At 49.6% G+C, this 12,395-nt stretch overlaps 1 protein-coding gene across 2 annotated transcripts in view; it reads left to right on the forward strand.

Annotated features, from left to right (window-relative positions):
• The window catches only part of Kiaa1671 (KIAA1671 ortholog), a 175,946-nt gene that overhangs the window by 46,688 nt on the left and 116,863 nt on the right, over positions 1-12,395 (forward strand). The window contains exons 2-4 of one of the 2 annotated variants that reach the window (XM_005007292.4): positions 4,661-4,809; positions 6,528-8,087; positions 10,098-10,185. In XM_005007292.4, coding sequence (XP_005007349.1) covers positions 6,574-8,087; positions 10,098-10,185 — 1,602 coding nt within the window. In that variant the 5' untranslated portion in view covers positions 4,661-4,809; positions 6,528-6,573. The remainder of the gene's footprint in view (positions 1-4,660; positions 4,810-6,527; positions 8,088-10,097; positions 10,186-12,395) is intronic. The other variant, XM_013141789.3, reaches the window with a different exon arrangement.

Below are 12,395 nucleotides of genomic sequence, written 5' to 3' on the forward strand. Positions count from 1 at the left end.
CAGGACGCCGATGCATGAATGGTGTCACTGGGGCTCAGTGGCCCACACTGGGCCGTAGGGTTGTGCCTCAGTGCAAACAGTGGTGATGGGGAGGAGGGAGTCCGGTGAGCGAGAAGTTGCACAGTGGCAGTGTCCTGCAACCAAGGCTCACAATGAAACCTGTGTGCTTCCCCTCCATGAGGCTGAGGCCTTGGTGGGTGAGGAACAGGGAGCTGGAGGCAGAGGGAAAAGTCTTATGGCATGGGAAGGGAGAGGAGAAGTCTTACCAGATCTAAAGTGAGCAGGGAGCATCTGGGGTGAGGTCTGAGGAGCAGAGTCACACGGTGGCCTCTGGGCGCTCAAGATAGGGCTTCAAGTCCATCTAAAGAGGATTACTCTGTCCTGCGTTTTGGGTACCATATATGTTAAAGGCACGGAGGGAAGAGAGACCACCTGATGTATAAGCAACCGTGGATGCATATTCACTCCCTTAGGAGTGGGCTGAGTTCAGAGAGTGGAATCAGCTGGAAATCAAGGTAGTACAAAGGATTTAAAGAGGAGGGGAGGAGTTTGCTGGTGAGAGGACTTTGGGGGCAGAGATAATAGGTTGTGCTTCTCCAAGGGGCACATACGTATGTGGTCAGGTTTTTTGAGATGGACAGTACAGATGGACGTGGCCTTGTTCTTCTGCCTGCTGAGTGGGTCACTGCTGTGCTTGTAGGGATTTTTGTGTGTGCAGCTTTTCTTCCAGGTTGCTTACGTAGCTTTTTAGATGTGGAGTTACTGACTTAGAAGTGGGTGAGGAGTACAGGAGACAAACTCTCCCTCTGGAGCAGAGAACTTTGGCTTCCTGCCCTCCTGCAGTGTGGTGGGGAGCTGGCTGTGTGTGCTACATCCTATTCATCTGTGAGGCCTGGCGCACTCCTGCAGAAGAGCCGCAGAAGCGTGTAGTTAGTGTCTGTCTCTTAATTAGGTCTCAAGATGTGCTCATTGGCAGTGAATATTGCCAAAACTCCATCATAGCTTACATTGTCCCCGGGAGTGGATGGACGTCCCTGTTCTCACCCACACCCCTGTGGGTATCGTTTGCTTCTCTCTGGGATGTTGCCCCTCAGATGGGTTATGCAGTGACTTTTTGGGTTCCAGTGTCAGATATGTCCATGAGCGAGACCGGGCTGTTCTTTCGGAGAGCTCACAGAACTGTCTGCGGGATACAGACAAGCTCACTGCACATTTCACTGGTGCCTGACTGTGTCCAGCCTGGGATATCAGGGAAGGATTTCAGGAGGAGATGGTAGGGGGCGGTGAGAACTAAGGAGTGGATAGAGATGAGCCAGGCAGCAAAGAAACGGCAGTGCAGAGATGTGAGTCACTTGGTTCCTTAGTCACTTTCTTCACTGCTGGGACACAAGTTTGTAGAGGTTTCAAATCCACAGTCAGCTGGCGCCAAGGCAGGACAGCATGGCAGCGGGGCACAGCAGAGGAGAAGGAGCTCATGGCTTGGCAGGGAGAAAGCAGAGAGACAGATCAAGGAAGGAGGGAGGAGACACATTTCCAGGGCATGCCCCACCTCCTCCAATGAAGCTTCACCTCCCAATATCGCATTTAGCTCTAAAGTCTTATCAGTGGATGAATCTACTGATGAAATCACACACCCATGACCCACCTCCGCACAGCCCTACCTATGAGCACATAAGACTTTTGGAGGGGATCTCCTTTTGCCATCACTTAGCTAAAACGCTTTTATATTTTGCTTCTTTCCATTATTTATTCTTTGGTCTCAGTCTCCTTGAATGTCAGCCCACGAAACAGGGCCTTCTGTTTCGTGACCACAGCTGCATTCTCAGCACCTGGCCCAGAGCCTGGCACACAGTCCGTGCTGGATAACTGGCTATGGCCTGAGTGGATGGATGCATGGATGGACAGCCATAGAGACAGATATGAGAGGATGCACACACGCCGGTGACATCTGACATTGTGGCTGGGCCCTGTTCATCTAGGGCCCATGGGTAGACAGATCTTGCATGTACTGCAGCCCTAGTCCTCCGGGAGGATGTACTTTGCCAATATGCTTTGTATAGTGCACCCCATAGGATTTGCAGATTTGAGGGCCAAGGTCATGTTCCCGGAAAACACTGAAAGGTGTGAGGACCGGCCCACGTTCTTCACCAGATGGTGGCATTCCCAGGAAGCAGCACCCAGAGCTGCTGAGTGAATGGTTGGTGTGCTACCAGATCGGATTTAAGGATGTAATTATGAAGGATCAGCAGCAGCTGTTAGAATGAATCAACGCCTCCGAATAGGCGAGCAGAGCTGCCAAACTGTTTGGTTTTGAATGGAAACACTCCTCTTGCCTCCTCTCTTATGATATCTTGGATTCCCCAGACGGCTGGGAGCTCGTGGCTGCACCCAACGTAGAGCGCAGACCTGCTGTCTTGTGAGGAAGCAGTGAGCGCAGCAGAAGGAGGGTTGGAAGGGTGCAGGAGTGCCCGCTTTCTAGTGACTCCTGTCTTGTTCCAGCACCTGTTGTACAGACGAAGGGCTTTCCCTCCAAGAGATAACTCCCGGGAAATGGGAATTTCTGGCTTTGTAAGTCAGTTCAAGGAGATCAAGCCTATAGATACATCAGACTCAACTACAGCCGAGAAACTGCCTGTGCCATCCCTCTGTTGGTTTATCATTCTTCCTGATGGGCCCTTGCTGCCTGTCTATGCCATATATATATATATACTCTCCAGCCCTTTAAAAAATTTTTATTTTTGAGACATGATCTTGCTAAATAGGCTGGCCTTGAACTTGCCATCCTCCTGCCTCAGCCTCTCAAGTAACTGGGATTATAGGGGTCCACCACTGTGCCCAGTTCCCTTCTTTGTTTATGAAGCATCTTGGTTGCCTGGTTTTGTTCTTGACGTTCCATGAGTGCATTTAAAAAGATGGAGCGAGGCCACGCTAGAAATAAATAGCAGCTGGTTTCAGTGTGAGTGGGCTTCTGAAATGTTTTGGAAGAGACTAACATCTCTTAAATTGGGCATAGCGTATGTGATACATTTGAAGTAAGAGTTTAAAGCATATTTAAATCAGGTTCCTTGCATCTTATAATTAGGTTACGTGAAAACTTGAGACTTGGGTTTCTAGGGTTGGGAAGGACTTTGAAATACTATCTAGGTGTACACCATAGTGGTTTAGAAACTTCTTTTGCTTTCTTTTTTCCCTGGATCTGTTAGTTAATTCCTTGATGGCTCCCTGTCACCATATTTATAGACCCAGCAGGCACTTGCTCAGTATGGGAAATAGTGACCTAAATGGGAGCCCAAGATACAAAGCATGTTACAAGCAACAGGTGCTGCCATAGCAGGCGGGGGCATGGACCAGACTCACTTTCTGTGCCTTCTCCACTTTCCTTTCTTGCTGCATGGCCACAGAGGTGGGCTCAGGGATCTCAAGAGCCATGTGTGACATTTGGGTACGTGTTCCTGGTTCAGTGGTGGTTGCTCTGGGGGATTCCTTCCCAGGAGAAGCCTTGCAGATGCACGTCCAATCCCCATTTGAGCAGTTCAGTGGGATGACAGTGTGAGGGTAAGGTGGTCACCTCAGGCACTCACAGCAGCCAGCCTGAGGTGTGGTGGGGCTTTTCCATGTGGCCCAGTGTGACAGCCTCCTCCTCTTCCTCCTCTACCTTCTCCTCCTGCTCCTCCCCCTCCTCCTCGGTGGGGGTTGGCAGGTTGAGCTTCCTGCTGAGCACTTTACATTCCACCCAGTAGCTGTGGCCAGAACAAAGGGAACTCAAATTATGCCCCAGATTGTTTTGGGTCACTTGTCATGAGACTCATAGCACCTGCACTTATTTGGCATCTTAAAAGAACAGGGAATGGGAACGGCAGAATAGCTTTTTATTCATTAATTTATTCACTCAACAATTAACTTACCTGCTCATTATGTGTCCAGTGCAGTTATGTGCCAAGCAACCATACTAGCCCCTGGGCACTTGTTGAATGTGGGGTAAAGACTGACACCCTAGCAAATGTGACCGCATGCTTATGATGAGTCCTGCCAAGTATCTGAGTGTCTTTGATGCTCCATGAACATACGCTAGGGGTTCGAACCAGTTTATGGCAGTGTCTAAGCAGTGGCCTGAGGGATGTGTGAGCAAGAATAGGCATGGTATGTGCAAAGGCTCCAGGAGGTGTTTAAGGGCCCCCACACAGGCAGTGTGCCAATACTGCTAAATGGAAGAAAGAGTTCCTGAAATAATTATCTTGAGTGTTCAGTAGTTACCTCTGTGTTGGTGGCATTGTCTGAGTCATCATTCATGTGCCCCACATCCTCCATTATAGAACAGGACATTTATTATCCAGCATTGCAGGTGTGTGTGTGTCTTACACAAAATTGTGAGCTCCCTGGTTGCAGGAATATTTCCACTTCACCTTTGTATACACAGTAGGTGCTCCATAAATGCATACTGAAGAAATAGGGATGGTATCTATTGAGCACTGCTGTGGACTCACACTAACCATGTACACGTGCATATAGAAGGCTACAAAACTGCAGATCCAAAAGGAGCATGAGGCTTAGAAGCTGGAGGCGATGCCAGCGGATGCAGTGGGAGCCTGAAAGCTTTTGCGCCGTCTGTGCTTGTACTGCTGGAACTCCAGAACTAAGCTGCCGTCCTGTGTCTCCCTAGACCTGCTGAAACTCAGATTTCGGGGATGAGCCTCTTTCCTTATCCACTTCTGCCGTGGGAGTATGCAGACAATCCCGTTCGCCATGAGCTGTGACCCTGGTGCCTTTCCCCAGCAGCCACACATCCCCACTCCAGGCCTTCCAGCTCAGGTAAGTGGGGCACATGCTGACCCAGGCCCCGGCCTGGAGGCGGAGCACTGGGGTTCCACCAAGGAAGCATCTGTCTGCTTTTGAATCCTGTCTTTGGCTTACGTCTCCTGTCTGTGCTCTGTGTGAGTCTCAGAGCAGGGTTTTAAGAGCTCATGGTGACTGGCTCTGAAGGAAGACACTCCTGATTGTGGGCAGGACCCTCAGATCTCTGGCTGGGGTGTTTGCAGATGGAGGCTCTTCAATTCCCAGGTCCTCCAGATCTGTCCCTGTCTTCTTCTAACCCTGTCTAGACACTGTTCTCTTGGTTGGGGAGATGGAATCTGTTAGCACAGTCAAGTGTGTAGGGAAGAAAAAATATCAAAATCTGTTGATCTCTCTCTTTCTGCAGATTGCCAAGTGAGTCAGAGTGGCGGAAGGGGGGGACAGGGTGCTACACAGGGCCCAAGGAAGAGATGCAGGAGGCTTGTGTTTAACTAAATAAAATACTTTCTTTCTTTAGTGCACCTAGGTGGGGGGCTAGTGGAAGAGGGGTGGTTTTACTGGGAAAGACAATATTAGCATTAAAGGGAGCTGGTGGATTAAGAACAGTGACTTCTCCGGTACATTTTAGGTCAAACAAGAATAAAAAATATTTTTTCAAAAGGCAGGGCTAAAAGAATTGAGACTAGAGGTCAGTTGAGCTCCCTGAACCTTTCTCTTCATCCCCATGGTACAGACAATGATACTTTTTGCCTTTTGGAATTGTTTGGGGTTTAATGAGAGGGAAACTGGTGTGAGAGACTCAGATAGCTGAGTGAGCAAGGGGCACCTGACCTGAGTTATGAGATCTAATCACTGGCTGCACCTTACAGGGCCCTGAGACTGAGGGCTATACAGCATACAAAGCCCTGGGCCTCACTGGAGGGCTCACCTAAGGTGAGCTTCTGATTCTTCCTGTGAAGAACATGAACCTGGCTGGGGACATAGCTGGGGGGGAGCACTGGCTTAGCATGCACAGGCCCTGGGTTTACTGTCCAGCACAACAAAACCAAAGAAATACAGGAAAAAAGAAGGCAGCCAGTGTTAAAAAAATAGACATTCAACAGAAAACAATGCAATAAAAATACCAGCAGTTTGAATGAGGAAAATGATGTTTGGATTTTAAGTCTAAGTAAACTACGATGAGAAAGATGAGAGGAAGGTAAGAGACTCAGGGACACCCCGGAGGGGAGTTAGGGTCTGAGGCATACCTCCACCAACCACTTGCCAGACTAGTGATGCTGGGGGCTCCTGCTTTGGTGGCTGTGTGAGCTGAGGTTGACCTCTTCAGTGCGCCTTGCCTGGTGCCCAACACTGGGCTGCTAGCATGTCTCACGGGAGGAGGCTCTGAAATAGGAAGGAATCGGGGTGACAGAGCTTCCGGATGCATGCTTTGGGGCTTACGCCTAAAGTATGTGGTGTGCGTAGGAGCTGAGTGTGAATACTGACCTCGCCCCTCTCTTTTTGGGTGATTCCAGATCTGTTCCTTTGCTGCCAAGCTGGTTTTCTTATTTTTCCCTTTCGCTTTAAGAGCTGGTCCCAAGATTGGCTGAGCTAAGAAAGGCCTGGAAGAGCCCTCTGAGCTGGAGCAGGCTCCAGAGTCAGGACTCAGGTCTCAGTCCTGTTCTTCCACACCTGTGCTTTGATGCAGACATGGGCTGCATGCTAAATTTACTTTCTTCTTCTTTTTTTTTTTAAAGCAGTTGCCTCTCCATTTCCAACACTTCTAATCCTCATGGATCCACGATGGTAACCATGGCAACACGGGTTGAGATTGGCTCCATAACATCCCTGACAGCAGTGCCAGGCCTGGGTGACATCAGCAAGGAAGAGACCTTGAAACGTACCTTCTTCCGCCAAGCAAGTGACACCTCTGGGGCTCCCTCAGCCCAGATCCTAGAAGGACAAAGTCCCCTGCGGGGTCCGGCTCACTTGTTCCCTCCACCAAGACTCGCCCCTAAACCCTTCTTCAAGGAGCAGGCCTCTGATATCAAATCCCCTGTAGCATCTTTGTGGCCAGGCCCCATCAGGCCATCTCCCAGTAGAGTTTCTGAGGAGGTAGCAGCCAAGAATCAGAATCCAAGGATGCCCAGTTTGTCAGGGCAAGAAGTAGATGGTGGGGACAGCCCTGGGAAAAGTGTCAATAAGGCTGTGTTCCTGCCTACCAACTCTAGCACCAGCCCCAGCACCATGATTCTCTTTGAGACCACCAAAGCTGGCCCTCCTCTGGGGAAAGGGCTCAGTCAGGGGGCTCGAGAGGCGGGCACGGGTGTGTCCCAGGAACCCCTCTCCAGCACCCGTCCGGAGGTGGCCGCCAAACCTGCCTTGCCTGCTCGCAAGCCCGTGGGAACCCTTCCCCGACCAGCCTCCCTGTCACAGGATGCTCGGTCAGCCCCATGCCAAGTGGAGACAATTCCAGAGCAGCCACTCTTGAAGACCAGCAGTGTGGAGGATACCACAGCCCCTGTGCTGCAGCACAGGCCTCTTCCAAAGAGGAGGCCCGTGTCGGCCATCTTTATGGAGAGCGCCCAGCCTCTGAAGCCAGGCCCAGGAGGGGCAGCTGGGGTGGGCAAGGTGCCCCCCACCCCTCCTGAGAAAACATGGGTGAGGAAGCCCCGGCCTTTGTCCATGGACCTCACGGCCCGGTTTGAGAACAGGGAGGCCTTGCTGAGGAAGATGGTTGATGAAGGAAAAAGAATCGAGTGTTCTGTCCAAGCAAGGACCTCTCACCATGACCCGGACACAGACTTCCTGGAAGGGATCAAGAAAGTCCAGGAACAGAAAGAGAAGCTGTATTTTAAGCAGGCAGAGTTGGGTGGCCCCAGGGCCCAGGGATGCTCAGTCAGGGTTCCCCCTGCAGGTGACCAGAGTCCACAGGAAGAGAAGGCCAGGCTGGGCCAGGAGCCAGAGAAGAGGCCTGAGTTCCCTTCGCCCAGGTCAGGAAAAGGGCTAGAGCATGCTGGGGCCAAGAACAAAGGGACTGAGGGGGAGTCCTTGGTGGGGACAGAGTGGACCTCCAGGGGCAGCGTCAAGAAGCGCCTCAGCCTGTTTCAGGAGGAGATTACCTTGGCCTCAGCAGGAGGATCTGAGCCTCCCCCGGCTACCCTGGAGCCCCCATTGGCAAGATCAGAGCCTGAGAAAGTGGGCGTGAGTGTCCAGGAGCGGATCAAAGGCTGGAGCACTGAGAGCTCAGAAGGGAAGCCAGAGATCAGGAGAAAGACACTCCAAGCGCGGCCACTGTCAGCAGATTTGACCAAAGTGTAAGTGGCCACATCCCCTATTCCTCATGCATACCCCAGGTTTTCTCCCATGGCCCGCCAGAAGCTGAGGGAAAGAGAGTCCAATGACACCGGGCTCTGTGCCAAGCACCTTACATTTCTCCTGTCACTTCACCACAGCCCTTAGAAGAGGTGGCCTTAGTTTCTACTCCTCAGATGAGAAAGTTGTGGAGAGGGAGGGCAGGTTCCCGGTAGGGGGCAGTAGGGACCTATGTCCTCCCTTTCTGTTTAGACTCTAGTGTGAGGACATGGGAGGAGCTGCATCCCCTGAACAGATCCGGGAAGGAAGGGTGAGGCATGATGAGGACGTAGAGGGCCCTAGGCTGTTCCATCTCGGCCTCTCTCTGTAGCTAGACTTTCCTTCCCTCACATCACAGAACACCTCAGATTAGGGCTAGGCCTCTCCGAGACAACAAAAGCAAAGGAGTTGGGGTAGCTTGGGCAAGTGATAGCACTCTGTCTTTGTCTTGAAAATAGAAATTATACTAAAAGCTTTCCTTAAAGGATTGAAGGTGAAAATTCAGAGACAACACCAGGAATTATTCTGCCCTGAGGACGCCCTCTGTATATTGACAATCACTAGTCCTGTTGGTTAACAAGGATTCTCTGAATTCCATCCACCTCTGACATTTGGTTCTTGTTTATTGTTTTTCCACATGTGACCACAACAGGGAGATGCCACCAGGCGTGACCTACAGGCTTGTTAATGCCATGCACGCCATCAACATGTTTTGTCCAGGGAGAAGCTTGTAGGGCAGGACCTCCGGAGACTGTCCTCCCAAACCTGGGAACTAGGGCAGGAGCAGGCCAGGAGAGACCTTCAATATGTTAGAATCACCTAGAAAAATGCCCATGCCAAGATTCTGATTTAGCTGGTCTGGTGTTTCTGTGTGTATGGTACATGCATGCATTTGTGAGTGTGAGTGTGTGTGTGTGTGTGTGTGTGTGTGTGTGTGTGTGTGTGTAATTATTTGGGTAGCTCTAAAAACTTCCAAGTGATGTTCATTGTGGCCAGGCCTAATAGCCCTTGAGCTAAGACATCACAGAAGTCATGGGTGCAGGGACCTCACTTATACTTTATTCTGACTGATCAAGGAGCCTCAAAGGGGCTGAGTGATTATCTGACAGATGGGGAAACTGAGGCACAGAGTTCAGAAATAACTCATCATAGCCTCACACCTCCCAGGAAGCGGACCCTGTGTATGTGAGTGGGGGTCCAGTTCAAGTGGTCTGGTTTTCCTCTGCTCCCTTCTCATTGCTTCCAGGCCTGAACCAAGCGCCTGCTACACATCTTCAGGCATTATCCCAGACAGCACATCAGAGAGGAAGAAATTGTCCCTGTTCCCTCCTTCCTTCCTGTTTCCCTTTCTAACTGGGGAAACTGAAACCCAGAGAGGGAAGACCCATTGACTTGGCTCTGCTCACCCAGAAAGGCACACAGACTTGTGTCCCCACATATTCCACGGTGACCCACCACCGCCAAGTCTCGTGGCTGCTCTGGGATAGGGTGATTGTTGTGGTCAGGTTGCTAACAAGAACCATTAATTATCTTTCCTGGAGCATCTTCATTCTTCCCTAAACACCTTCATGTAGCTATTAGGGTTATAGGTATCCTCTTATCTGTCCTACAAAAGAGGGCGGGGAGGTATCAATTATCATCGTTTTATAGATGAAGAAACAGAGGCTCAGGGAAGGTCATGGGCCTCACCCAAGCTCCTTCAGTGAGGTGGTGGAGCAGGGACTGGCAGCCAGGCACCTTCACCAAGCCTGGGGCCCCTTCTACTTGGATGATGCTCTGCTTAAGGTAGGCTTTGCCCACTGGTTCTCTCCGCTTGGTCCCTGGAAAGGAAATGTTCTCAATGAAAATGGGCAGTGTGGTTTCAAGGATAGCAAGGCAGAGTCTAGCCCCAGTCTCCTGAGCTGGGACCAGGGTGTGGGCTGGGAGAATCCTGGCGTCTGGCTCCATGTGAGTAACTCAGATCTCTCTCCCAGGTTCTCAAGTTCAGCTTCAAACCATGAGGTCAGGTACGAGAAGTACGCTGGGCTGGGCGGCCAGTCTCCTAAGGAGCAGAGCGAGAAGGTGAGCAGGGGCTTTGTCCCCGGGGCTTCTTTGCCAGTACACAGTTACACTTCTCAGAGGAGAGTATCAGGGACCTCCTGGACCCAGGCAGAGAGCATCAGGTCCTGGACATGGAGGCATTTTTCCCTGCCTTAGGACCCCACATCTCTCCTGAGTTGTGATTTGCCAGTCCTGGGAATCAGGGGCTTTGTGAATGTAATCATCAGGTATTTGCTTATCTTTTCTGTGCAAAGAGATACAGGGATACAGCTTGCTTATATGAGTTCCTGTTTTATTAAAACGCTTAAGAGTTTGGTTTAGGGCTGGGGATTTAGCTCAGCGGCATAAGCACCTGCCTTGCAAGCAGGCAGTTGTGAGTTCGATCCCCGGTACCGATAAAAAAGAAAAAGACAAAAAAAAAAAAAAAAAAGAGTTTGGTTTAAAATGTTGACACAAACTCCCTCCAGTTCCCTTGTTAGGATTCTTACTCCCTCTTCACTCTGACTGGCCACCTAACAGAAGAAAGAAGGAATTTACCAGCAAATCAGTTGCTTAGAAAGTATTGTTTCATTGGTTTAATATGAAAAAGTTCATAAAATGACTTCTGAGTTTGACTGTTTTGTGGCTGATGCTTTTCGTGGCTTTAATTTCCTTAAAAACAGCTTTATTGAGGTACAGGTGACTTGCAGAAAGAGCACGTGTAAAAGCGGATGTGTTTCCACAAAAGTGCATCTGGGAAACCATCAACACAGTCACCACCGCGACCATCTGCAAGACGTGCGCACATTCCCTCCTGGTTCTTTGTGACCCTCCCTCCCACCTGCCCCTAAGCGGCCACTCATCTGCTGTCTGTCATGATAAATGCCTTTGCACTTTCTGGACTTCTGTATCGGTGGAGCCAGTTCTGTCTTTCTGGCGTTGCTTCTTCTTTCAGTAATTATCCGGCTTGTCATGATGCATAGCATCATCCATGCCTTTCTGTTGCTGATTGCTGTTGCTGCGTGTGAGGCCACAGTGTTTGCCCATTCCCTTTCTTTTTGGCAGTACTGGGGGTTCGGCAAGGATCTTTACACAGAGCTTGTTTTTCTTTCTCTTTTGTGTTTTGAGACAGAGCCTTGATAAGTCACTAAGTTGCCCAGGCTGGGCTTGAACTTGCAGTCTTCCTGTACCAGCCTCCCAGCATGCTGGGTTACAGGCATGCCTTCTTCCACTCAGTCTCTTGCTGCCCCTGGGACGTTCCCGGTGTGGGGCTATTAGGGAGGCTGGGATGAGCACGTGTGCACAAGACTGTGTGGTAGGCACTGACACTTTTTTCTCTTGGATCCTGCAGAAGGCGTCTTTTATGTTTTAAGAAACTTCTGCAGAGTTTTACCCATGGCACTTGTGCTTGATTTCCAAGCCTTTGTGTCCCTGCCATGGTACAACCCCAAGAGAAGGGACTGGCATTGAAGGCATTGGGGGCCAGCCCTGTTTTATGCCAGGGTCTTCTGAATCATTTTTTAAAAAGGGTTGAAAGAAGGTTCAACTAAAGAAAAGCTCCCATGTGTGCACAAACACATCATGGTGACACCACCAAAATCACGTGGGTGCAGAGTTGATTGTCCTTAAATTTGGGGCAGGAGTTGAGGCAGGTTTATTGCTTCCTCTGTGATTTGTATGTGTTCAAAAATTTTCAAGGAAGGAGGCTTAGGGAGCTGCTTAATGGTAGAGAATGCGCATAATGTGTATGAAGCCCTGGGTTTAAGCCCTGACACTGCCAGAAATAAAGACAAGAAGAAAAGAAAGAAAGAAAGAAAGAAAGAAAGAAAGAAAGAAAGAACCAAGAAAGGAAAGGTTGACAAACCCTTGCTTTTGCATTTCTAGAAGTAGAAAATTTTTGATGATTATAGTAAAATGTACATAATCAGGTTGGGCATGGCAACGCACGCCTATAATCCCAGCACTCAGGAGGCTGAGCAGGAGGATCACCATGAGTTAGAGGCCAACATGGCCTCCATAAGCAAGTTCAAGATTAGCCTGTACATAGTAAGACCTTGCCTCAAAAAACAAAACAAAACAAAAACATAATGTAAAATGTACCTTTTTAACTTCTTTAACTGTAATAATATTTTTTTAACTTATAAAACAAACTGTGTAAATATGATATATAGCAATATGCTTATATATTTTCAGGTATATATACCCATCATATATAATATTGACATAATATATTACTACACACATACATAAAT

The sequence above is a fragment of the Cavia porcellus genome, unplaced genomic scaffold (assembly GCF_034190915.1).
Source record: "Cavia porcellus strain 051 isolate PalLab524CR breed Dunkin Hartley unplaced genomic scaffold, mCavPor4.1 scaffold_16, whole genome shotgun sequence".
Taxonomy (NCBI): domain Eukaryota; kingdom Metazoa; phylum Chordata; class Mammalia; order Rodentia; family Caviidae; genus Cavia; species Cavia porcellus.